Here is an 11,551-nt window from a genome sequence, read left to right as displayed (position 1 = left end):
ATTTTTTTTTTTTAATATAATGATTACAACACAGAGTGAATATAATAATTTCAATGTAAAATGGTTAAATGGTTGATGTCTAATGACTTTTGTAATGTTTGATGTAATTGCCCAGGAAGGCGCATTGGGGTTTACCTGTTAGGCCTTCCTGGTATATATGTATATAATAAATAAATAAAAAACTTCATCTATTGTTACTACGTACATAGATAAAGTAAAAAAGTATGATAGGCCGATATTTTATAAATAAGAAAATAAAAATCATTTTATGCACAATGTTTCCCTTTAATGTCAATTTCTTAAATGCTATAATATGTATTATATATGTATTTCATCTTATGAAAACATTTTTTTTTTTAATTTAATGATTACAACACAGAGTGAATATAATAATTTCAATGTAAATATGTATTATTTTTCATCTTATGAAAACATATTTTTTTTAATATAATGATTACAACACATATTGAATATAATAATTTCAATGTAAATATGTATTATATTTCATCTTATGAAAACATTTTTTTTTTTTTAATATAATGATTACAACACATATTGAATATAATAATTTCAATGTAAATATGTATTATATTTCAAATAAGAAAATAAAAATCATTTTATGGACAATGTTTCCCTTTAATGTCAATTTCTTAAACGCTATAATATGTATTATAGATGTATTTCATCTTATGAAAACATTTTTTTTTTTTTTAATATAATGATTACAACACAGAGTGAATACAATAATTTCAATGTAAATATGTATTATTTTTCATCTTATGAAAACATTTTTTTTTTAATATAATGATTACAACACAGAGTGAATATAATAATTTCAATGTAAAATGGTTAAATGGTTGATGTCTAATGACTTTTGTAATGTTTGATGTATCTTGCTGATGGATCTGTCACATCATCGTTCCATTTTGGCATCCAAAAGTAAGGTATGAGATGCTCGAACGCGGAATAATATTTTTCAAAACATTTTCTAAAATTAAAAAGAATAAATAAATCGCTAAAAAATAAAAAAAAAACATAAACATATAAAATCAAAAATTTATAAAATATACCTATAAAAGTAAGACTCCTTTGACAGTGGTTTACAGTGTGTAAATTTCGGTGCGCAGGAATTGAACTCCTCGTCTGAAACTCTACCCTCAGTCAAATCTTGGATGACTTTGAAAAGTGATCTCTCTTTGTTTGCAACTCCGTCGCTGAAATTATAATGTGACATAGAATTGATGGTGCTACTTTAGTATGCGGTCTACCTTAGCATGCGATCTACCTTTGAATCGCAGTCGACTATTTTTTACTTTATCTATGTACGTAGTAACAATAGATGAAGTTTTGTGATCATGCGAAAATTCGAACTCGAGATTTTGACTGATTCGAACTCAGAATCGATTACTGATCACGTTTTCATGATCTAGAAAAAATGTGTGTGTGTGTGTGTGTGTGTGTGTGTGTGTGTGTGTGTCTGTGTATTTTGGGGATTTTTTGAACACCGCTAGTCCTATCGAACTGAAACTTAGTATCAGTTACTGAAATTCTTATCGACATGACGTAAATTTTTTTCAAATTTTTAAGTTGACTGGAAATGGTACCTCCTCTTATAGGTGTCCTCTTTTTTTTAAGTTTTTGAATTCAATTATCTCCCAAACCGTTAACTAAATCGGACTGAAATTTTTTGACATGTGATAGAAATAATAATTTTTATATCTTTATATTTTTATCTGAACCGGAAGTAGTACTTTTAGTGTAGAGAATCGAGGTTTTTTATGTTTTTCTCAGAAACCGTTGGGTTTATTCAACTGAAATTTCATATCTAGAAGTTTAAGTATAATACCAAGTTATGTATATTTGGTAAGCATCCGTCAACCGGAAGTAGCTGTTTACTCTCGTTCGTAAATAGTAAATAAATAGGTGTTGGCTGCTAAGATATGTTTTTTAATGAAAATATTGATGAAATAAAACTTAAAAAAATATATACATATATTAGCAGCCAATATTTAAGGGTCAGGATAGTTAAAGTTGGCCCTATAAATTTAAGATTGGGTTGTTAGGGTCGATATTATTCAATCTCAGTGTCACGCGAGAACTGAGACAGTGAGACCGCATACTAAAGTAACACCGAACTGATTGTGTTGGGATGTTTGGATAAATTTATGAATTACCTAAACGCTTCTTTGGGTCTCCATAAAATGCTGGCTGGTAGAAGATTTTGTCCCTCAAAGGCATTTCTAAGTAAATACTTTTCTACATCACCTTTTGGCCTCCTGGAATCTTTATCCAAGCTCAGATAGTAACGAGTAAAGTCAATATCGAGGAATGGACAACGTACTTCCAAGCTGTAACAATAAATCTCATTATTATGTGGTTTATTCATGATCAGTATACATATGTAATAACTATACTGTACACAAGTAGCGTCAGTTTATCAGCTGGATTTGATTTAAAATTTTATTACTAAATCATGTATCATTTCTCAATAATATGTATTATATTCGAAACAATCTAGCATGAGACTTACGTAAAATTTACATGCTATCGCATTCACCCCCCACTCGACCCGCGACGGCCAATTACATTTCGTTTCAGTTTCGCATTGCATTTTGGTCAAGATTATTATTATTATTATTATTTTTAATTTATACCAGGAATGCCTAACAGGTAACCCCAATGCGCCTTCCTGGCCAGAAACATTGTACATTTAGATACAAGTATTATAGTGGTCGGTAGAATTTGACTTTAATTTTTTGTTAGTTTTGAATACGCGTTTCGAATTTTGAAATATTTACATTAATAAATTTTAATATAAAATACACAAGTTGTTGATATTATTAATTTATTAATGGAATACGTATATATTTTATATTAATGGAAATTTATATTTTTTAGACGATAAAAGTAATTGTCAACGTCATGTTATGGACTGCAAAGCTTACAGTAGTATTATTAAAGACCTTGCATTGAATTATATTGTAATAATATTATATAGTTAAATAAGAAATAATTTAAAATAAATAAATAAATTATTTTACGTCCTTTCAATGTCACTACACATTGCACGAATGCGACAGCATGTTTGGTTCTCGTAAGTCTCACGGTAAATCGAATCGACTAGTCATCTAATATATAATTTCGAAAGAGACTTTTTATCTATGTATGTAAGCTTTAAAGATTTGTTGGGATCATCGAAAACAAAGCAAAGTATTGACGACGACGACATCAATATCGTCAAATTATTTTTTCGATTCAAATAAATTTTATAAAAAATAGATGAATGTTTACTATTAGATTGTTTTGCCATGTTTAAGCCAGAGAAATGTTTTGATAATAGAAGTGGCTTTAGGCGTTATATTGTTGTCAAGTGACGATTGTCCACAGACGTTCCTAAATAATTTTAGCATCAGTCATATTTGATGCTTGGTGGTCGACGTATGTCCGATAAAAACTTCTCTAGGCAAGGGAAATGAGCAAGTGCTTCGTTAAAAATTGCACAATGCATTCAAAAACACACAATAAACAACATGGGATACATTTTTATAAGTAAATTGATCATTTAAGTAACATATTATTCAATTAACATCCTATATGAAAAGGTCTCTTTTCATGAAAGGGTCTCGGTGACAGCTAGCAATACAATATTGCGTAGTTATGGAAACGGTACGAGTGTATTGAAACAAGAAATGTACTCCAAAGGGCGCTTCTATCATTATAACATTTCTCTGGTTTTATTACAAACAACAAACCAAGCCGGCGTAAAACCACTAGTAGATTATAATAATAAATAAGATTTTACCCAAATGCACTCGTCATACGATCTGCTCTTAAGCCATCATAAAGATATATGTCGGACAGCAACCTAAAAATGTACAACAATTCATATATAAAATTAAATGATGGAAAATATAAAATCAAAGGAATATAAAAGAAAGAAACCTTTCACTCTCGGCATGTGCTGCATCAGTGTCAGGAGCGTCTCTGAAATAAATGTAGCCTTGGGCCAATTCATCGGCACCTTCTCCACTGAATATTACCGCTGTGTTTGTATTATCTTGGATATACTCACTCAACAAAAACATACCTGCAGAGATAAAGAAAAAACTAATAAAAAAAATGTCAATCTTAAAATTTTACATTTAAAAGAAAAAAATGCAAGTAACAAACCAACGCCAGCTCGTACCGTTGTGATATCGTATGACTCCAAATGATATATCACCCGAGTGAGAGCTATAGCAATATCGTCTTCTGTGAGCAGTACCTCGTGATGCTCGGAGCCAATGTGTTTAGCTACTTTCTTAGCAGCGACCAAATCGGGCGATCCTATCATGCCGATTGAGAATGTCTAAAACCAAAAAATCTTATTTTAATTTGGCACCACACACTCTTAGCCCTTTGACTGCTACAACAACGATAAATCGTTGTTTTGAAATCGGCGAAGATTGCGACGACGATCGTTGTTGTCGTCATTAATTGTCGTATTTCAATACTTTCTGTGAGCCGCCAGCGCATCAGTGGCACGAAACATTTTTTTTATATACGTATTTATATTTATTTTAATTAATTATTATATAAAAATGTCTACAGGTTTATAAATTCTGCTCAATAATAAAAAACTTAAAATAAATTACAATTAAAAAACAAGTATGACATGTACATCTTCACGTTCGATCCAGAATAGAGGCAGAGTTCTCTGTCGATGTTGGGTAGGGGATGACTTTAAGGGGTGGCCAGCCCACAAAAATGTAAATAACGACCAGCCTTACAAAATTGCCCCAAAATTTAGTAATAAGTAAAATAAAATTAGTAAAAATAATCATTTGCAATATTTTTAATGTTCTGATAAGCAACTACCGTGAAGTCCTTTTTGACATATAATACATATAGTGCGTGATCTGTTAACGGGACCACCATTCTTTCTACTGCAAACAACACAAACTTTTTCTTTGCGCTCAGGTAGTTTTCTAATTCCACCACTATTTATCTCAGGTGTATAAGATGAATTTTGTTTTTCAATCATCCAATTTTTTTCAATGGTCTCTATGATTTGAGATATGAATAGATATCTTGACAGAATTGGTTCATTTTTATTATTTTTATATATTATATATGAATTTACAATCATTCTAGAATTTAACTGTCCTTCTCTCATCCATATATACGCAATTCATCATGTCTGACGTGTCTACACCACCCATGTATTTATTGTAAGTAATTATTGAAGATGGCTTCGTTATAGTCTGGACTTGACCGTGGATGGATTTCGTTATTGTGGTATTTTGTGCCTTTTCATATGTCGACAATAATAATACAGGTTTTCTATGAGATGGTTTATCACGATACCCCGTTATTAAAATTTCATTACTTCTGTAATGTTTAGCAGTCTTCACAGGCATGAATCTTTTAACTTCGACTGGGATCCCCAATCTATTCTTTCTTAATGTTCCCGTTATGTAAGTTCCGAATTTGAAAAGATATCGCGCCAGTGAAATGCTAGTAAAAAAATTCTGGTGTGACCAACCCATGACTTTATCTATGTATTTGAGGAATATAAGAAGGTTACCAAACAAAATTAGATATTGAACTAATAACTATGATAGCGATACAAATTGAGCGCAAATATATGCAAATCCTTGCACAAGACAAAAGTTCTACTTCCGGTTCATTAAATTTTGTGATTTTATTTTTTATTTTTACTTAAAATCACTATCTTTATTATACACAATTAATATCACGACGCTTAAAATAATTTAAAAGGTCAAAATAAAATAGTGAAAAAATAATTAAATATTGTTTAAAAAAAAAAACTACTTCCGGTTTACAAATTCTGACCAAAACGTTACCAAATCTAAGTTAGTACATAAAGAATACAAATATAATTTTTCAGCTTAATACGTTCAGGGGGGCGGACAGGATCCAGGCGACAACATTTTTGACATTTCTAAGAGGAGAAAAACCCACTTCCGGTTTATCAAATTTAATGATTTTTTTTTATTTTCATCACATTAATACAAAAATTATACTTGAATTTTTTAGTGAAGATCACACATGTTTAAGGGGTCGAAAAAAATAGTGGATGATAAATCGAACAAAAGTAAACTGCCACTTCCGGTTGAGATATGCTTACCAAATTTTATCCATAACTTTCTATTACGCTTAAACTTCTAGATATAAAATTTCAGTTCAATTAACCAAAAGGTTTCTGAGAAAAACATAAAAAACCTCGATTCTCTAGAGTAAAACTACTACTTCCGGTTCAGATAAAAATATTTAAAAAATATAAGGTTATAGACATTATTATTTCTATTGCAAGTAAAAAAAATTTAATCCGATTCAGTCAGCGGCTTGGGAGATAATTGAATTCAAAAACTTAAAAAAAGAGGATACCTATAAGAGGAGGTGCCATTTCCGGTCAACTTAAAAATTTGAAAAAAATTTTCATCATGTCTAAGAATTTTAGTACCCGATACCAAGTTTTGGTTCGATAGAACTAACGGTGTTCAAAAAATCCCCAAAACACACAGACACACAGACACACACACACATTTTTTCTAGATCATGAAAACGTGATCAGTAATCGATTCCGAGTTCGAATCAGTCAAAATCTCGAGTTCGAATTTTCGCATGATCACAAAACTTCATCTATTGTTACTACGTACATAGATAAAGTAAAAATTGTCGGTGATTAGATGGTAGCTTTTTCGGATACAACCACACATTTCGAGTAATTTTTTTACTGCAACATGCGCAAGTCTCAACTTTTTTATGGCTTGTCGATCTTCAGCACTTTTTGCTCCCCTATAGCAGAAGAATGCCATACAATAATTTGAAACTGAATCAGAGAGCATCCAAAACTTGATACCCCATTTATGGTGTTTTTTTATTTGGCATGTATTGTAAAAGTTGTGTATGATTTTTCGTTCCAACTAGTGATTCATCGATAGAAATATATTGATGGGGAAATAAAGTATTCGCATGATCAAATAGAGGCTGAAATTTGCTACATGGGGCATATTCTTGATTATTTGAAGGATACAAATTTGCATTATTCGTAAAATGTAAAAATTTTAGCAAAAGTATAAATCTGTCCCTTGCCATCATTTTTCCGAACCACGGAATGCATCTAGAATTTGTGGACCAGTATGATAATATATTTGGTCTTACAGTAAGACCCATTTCCATGATTATAGCAAAAAAAGCTTTCATTTCTCCCACTGTTGTCGGATGACATTTTTTCACTCTTGAATGAAGAGACAAAGTGTTAGAAGTACGAAATTGGCAACGCATCAGTTGGTGGTGGATATTTCGGGCCCGGGATTTCTACAAATGGTGGTAGTTGAGGATTATCGGATAAATCTTGATCCAAAAATACTTCGGTAAATGCTTCTTCAATTTCGGGTTCATCATCAGAGTCAATTTCGGGTTCATAATCAATGTCAATTTCGGGTTCGTTGTCATATAAGGAGTTATTACTTGGGAATTGATTATTGTCGATAAATTCATTTTCAGAATCAGTAGAGCTGCTGATTTGTCGAGTTCCTCGGCGAGGAGCTATTATTTCGCTTTCGTCACTTTCACTGTCCGTTATCATTTTGCAGAGTTAAAATAAATGGAATAGTAACAAAAAACAATAGAAATCCGCTTTTAATTATATAGGTCACGAGACGTCACGAATTCGTGCAATCAATCAAAAGCAACTGAAATGCATACAAAATGTTTATGATACATGTTGAAAAATTATTTGATTATTTGAAACTTCGCATCCTTGTGTGTCTCGCTCACACGTAAACAATTAAAACCAAGAAAGAAAGAGAAAAAGACCGCTACCTGTTTCAAATGTATCGCATGTTGTAAAGATACATCGATGTCTAAAAATAGATTATTGAAAAAAATAATGCGTCGGGAAAACAATCTTCAAAACTTATTTAGTGTATATATGTAGGTATCTCTTTCGTACGCACCCATGTAAAAGCAAGACAGAAAGAGAGAACGCAAGTCCACAACTGCTTCTTAAAAATGTACATAAAGTATTACAAAAATTACGCGCGTTCGGCGAAGTAAGTATGTAAAAAAAAATTTTTTTTTTTTTTCAACATAATTACAAATGTTAGCATTTTTCGCTTGGACATTGAAAAACCTCGTAGCAGCCAAAGGGTTAAAAGATAAGCAATTTTTTATACACTTCGCATAATGTATAGCAGTTTCAATTCAATAGAAAAATACAAAATAAAATGTGACTGTCGTCGTACTTGTATCGGGTATGTTATGCTTTCCTCCTTGGCTAGTTTTACGATGAGAGCGGCTACCAAAGAAGAGTCCAACCCACCAGACAACAGACATCCAATACGACGATCCGACATCAGCCTTTTACGACATGCTTCCGTTAATAGAGAGACAATCCCATCAGCCGGACTCTTAAAATCTGTTGAGTTAAAGCATCTTGGGTGACTGTTGAATATTTAAAACGATATAAAATAAACACAATCGACTTCCAGTCAAATATAACCTTGTGAATGGGGCACCATTTTCCAAAATTTGACGCCTTCGCTGGTCGAGAAATATTCCGATTTTTTGATAAACTCAATAGACCCATCGTCGGAGACTGAATATTCTTCATAAGTACCAGGTTTAAATTGATCCAATTTTTCAGCCACGTTCAACTTTTTAGCAATATTTGTAATTCCTAAAAAAAACAATTATATAAATTTCAATCATATAATATTTCAATACAACTAAAATCAATAAATTTCATCAATAACTGTTGGATCGAACAAAAAATCCTATATTTGTACAAAAACAACTAAAAAACTGATATCTTGAAAAAAAAAAAGTATTAAAGTAATATTATAAAAATACAAACTACGCATTATTATGGCTATACCAGGGACGTCATTTCAGCTTTTCCCAGGGGGAGGGGGGGGCAAAAATTTTGACCAGTAAGGAGTACCTTTTTAAGGGGGGATGTATTATATTTAAAAATGAGTACATATATGAATTTTAACTCTTTCTTTTAATCATTTTTTTGTTTACTATATACTTTTACCAATAAAATTAATAGTAAAATAATTTTAAATGATAAACGAGTTTAAAAATATCTTTCAAAGCAAGACCCCATTTTTTTCTGGGAAAAATCGACATGTTTATATCTGACAGTGTTCTAAACAATTTCAATTTCTATTTTTTTTGGTTCAGTATTTTAATTAAAATTCATAATAATACATTAAGCAACGTGGATAGTCCCGTTCAAATCTAGGGGGGGGCGACTGCCCACCCCAGCCCCATCAAATAACGTCCCTGATCTATACCCTTCAGGTATAAACACAGAGTACCTAAACACAATCTGCTTTAGATCGTCGACTTTAGAGTCTTTAGTTAACATTATGTATGTATAAGATGTATGATGAGCATTTATATGAATTGTAAAAAGGTTTTTGAGCTCTTTTTCCTATTATGCTGTACATTAACATTTGAATAATACCTATATAATACTTTAATTTCTAACAAAAATAAAATAAAATTGTAAAATAGAAAATTATCTGTAGATCAGTAGCTATTAAAATAGATATAAGATTGTGAACATAATTTAGTAACAATAAAAAGCATTTCAAAATCAACATTATTATGTATCAGTCATTTTTTGAAGATAATATTACTCAAGTGAAATCTAGTAGATATCAAGAAAACCTGAACCTACTACACATATCATAATATTAAGTCACAAAATTACTTAGTGGCATATTATACAGTGTAGTTGGGTTTTAATTTTAACTCGGTGGTTCTATGAAATATGTAAACTGTACCGTTGTTTGTGGACCATATATTTGAATTCAATCTGACAAACCTTTCGCTTCAGAACAAATTCCCATTATTTTATCCACGTCACTGTAAAATCTGAAAAGCGGTCGAATGCCGTAAGGATCTCTCGCTATCATTATCTTTTTCTTTTCCATGTCTACTAGACAGACTGCATAAACGCCATCCAAAAATTGAATAGCCTTTTCAAAGCCAAATTTCACATAAAGATGAATAATACATTCTACATCGCACTCGGTCTCGTATTTGAAGCCGAAATGTTGTCCCAACTACAAATTTATTACGACTATTACGTATTAATATTTTCAATCTCATGACAAGTATTTATATTTATATTTACCGTTTTGTAGTTATAAATTTCACCGTTGCAGACGACCGTTATCTTCGGATGTTGGTGAATTTTCATTGGTTGCATGCCATGCAAATCATCGACGATTGCCAATCGGTGAAATCCCAAGCATCCGTTCTGTAATTGAAACAAGAAATTGATAGTAATTTGGATTCATTATAGCAGATATTCTGTTTAAAACGCTTGACCATTACACGCTTGTCGGTTTCGAACCTCGAAGCGTCGGGACCTCTGTGCTCAATTCTTTTAAAATCGGCGATGTAGCAGTCTGGACAAGCAATTCCGAATAAAGCCCAAATTCCACACATCCCGATTCGATATTATGTATCTGGAAAGAAACAACAAGTCGCATAAAACGATTGCAAAGTAAGTGAGAATTGATTAGAAATGATTATGTAAACATATGTAAATGAAATTGCAGTAATTTTAAAAAATGTAATCGCTATTGCAACAAAGCAACAAAGAGATTATTTCATAAGTAAATATCAATCGCAAACGCAAATTCATTTCACGATAAAGTATATATATATATATATATATTGTACAATGTATGTAAATTTGCACAGCAACACAAAACAATAATAATATATATATATCAATTATATTATGCGAAGCTTGTTATTACAAATGTATAGGCATGGCATTCAATGATTCCGCTATTTACTATTCAGTAAATATTAGATGCCAATATTGTGAATTGATAATTATACATTACAATTTTTTTTTATACCAAATTTTAACTGTAACAGAAATACATCTTTCATAATGTAAATCATATGTACATCATTAACAAAACACAAATTTAAAAAACTACATCTATTTACATATAAAGGGATTCATGTCATGTCGGGTATCATGTTTAATTAAAAATCCCATTGACATGCATATGTAAAAAGAATGTCACAAATTCAGTGTTTCAGCTCTCGGAAGAGATTTTTTATTACAATACACGCTCAAACAACGCCAAATAGTACATAATATGTATACAGTCTTTTATCAATTTAAATGTATTAATGTTAATATATCAAATGAATAAAGGCAAAACTCGCATAGAATTATTTATATATATATATATACATATATAATAGGCAGATTTAAAATAATGAATTATTCTTACTCATTGATTGCATATGGATGTTCCCTGTTTAAATTCGAGCATGCGTATTTGCACACCATTTGATCAATTTTTACAAATTATAACATAACATTCGAATAATTGATTACTACGTTGCAGAAGAGGGCACGTGTTTCCAAAAGGCGAGTAGACCGAACGCCACCAGCCGCCAGCAGACTGTATCTAATGCGCAAATGTTTTTATTGATTTGCGCAAGGTTGACGCAATCCGTGAACTGTTTGCACACACTCGATAAATTGGCAAATTCGCTG

The 11,551-nt window shown here is 31.3% G+C and overlaps 1 protein-coding gene across 2 annotated transcripts; it reads right to left on the bottom strand.

Annotated features, from left to right (window-relative positions):
• Nucleotides 1-268: 268 nt before the first annotated feature.
• Nucleotides 269-11,526, bottom strand: LOC143922728 (asparagine synthetase [glutamine-hydrolyzing]-like). Of its 2 annotated transcripts, none has more exons than XM_077446061.1 (12): nucleotides 11,283-11,526; nucleotides 10,360-10,493; nucleotides 10,157-10,282; nucleotides 9,845-10,085; nucleotides 8,510-8,686; nucleotides 8,253-8,425; nucleotides 4,171-4,348; nucleotides 3,943-4,087; nucleotides 3,803-3,865; nucleotides 2,175-2,348; nucleotides 1,071-1,214; nucleotides 269-988 (listed from the first exon to the last, which is right to left on the bottom strand). In XM_077446061.1, the coding sequence occupies exons 2-12, from the start codon at nucleotides 10,471-10,473 to the stop codon at nucleotides 865-867; spliced, it is 1,659 nt and encodes a 552-aa protein (XP_077302187.1). In that variant the 5' UTR covers nucleotides 10,474-10,493; nucleotides 11,283-11,526; the 3' UTR covers nucleotides 269-864. The 2 variants fall into 2 exon arrangements, with proteins under 2 accessions (XP_077302187.1, XP_077302188.1); XM_077446062.1 differs by having other exon boundaries at nucleotides 10,379-10,493; nucleotides 11,283-11,491.
• Between the last annotated feature and the right edge of the window lie 25 nt (nucleotides 11,527-11,551).

Source organism: Arctopsyche grandis, chromosome 2 (assembly GCF_051622035.1).
Source record: "Arctopsyche grandis isolate Sample6627 chromosome 2, ASM5162203v2, whole genome shotgun sequence".
NCBI classification, from domain to species: domain Eukaryota; kingdom Metazoa; phylum Arthropoda; class Insecta; order Trichoptera; family Hydropsychidae; genus Arctopsyche; species Arctopsyche grandis.
Note: the sequence above shows the minus strand (reverse complement) of the source record. Positions and strands in the feature narration are given on the sequence as shown.

Bases quoted from the DNA above. Each gene is read 5' to 3' on its own strand.
- LOC143922728 (XM_077446061.1), bottom strand. From the start codon at position 10,473: ATGTGTGGAATTTGGGCTTTATTCGGAATTGCTTGTCCAGACTGCTAC. The intron at 4,088-4,170 runs GTTTGTTACTTG...TTATCTCTGCAG, and splicing joins AACGGTACGAGCTGGCGTTG to GTATGTTTTTGTTGAGTGAG. The intron at 2,349-3,802 runs GTAAAATCTTAT...TTATTGTTACAG, and splicing joins CGTATGACGAGTGCATTTGG to CTTGGAAGTACGTTGTCCAT.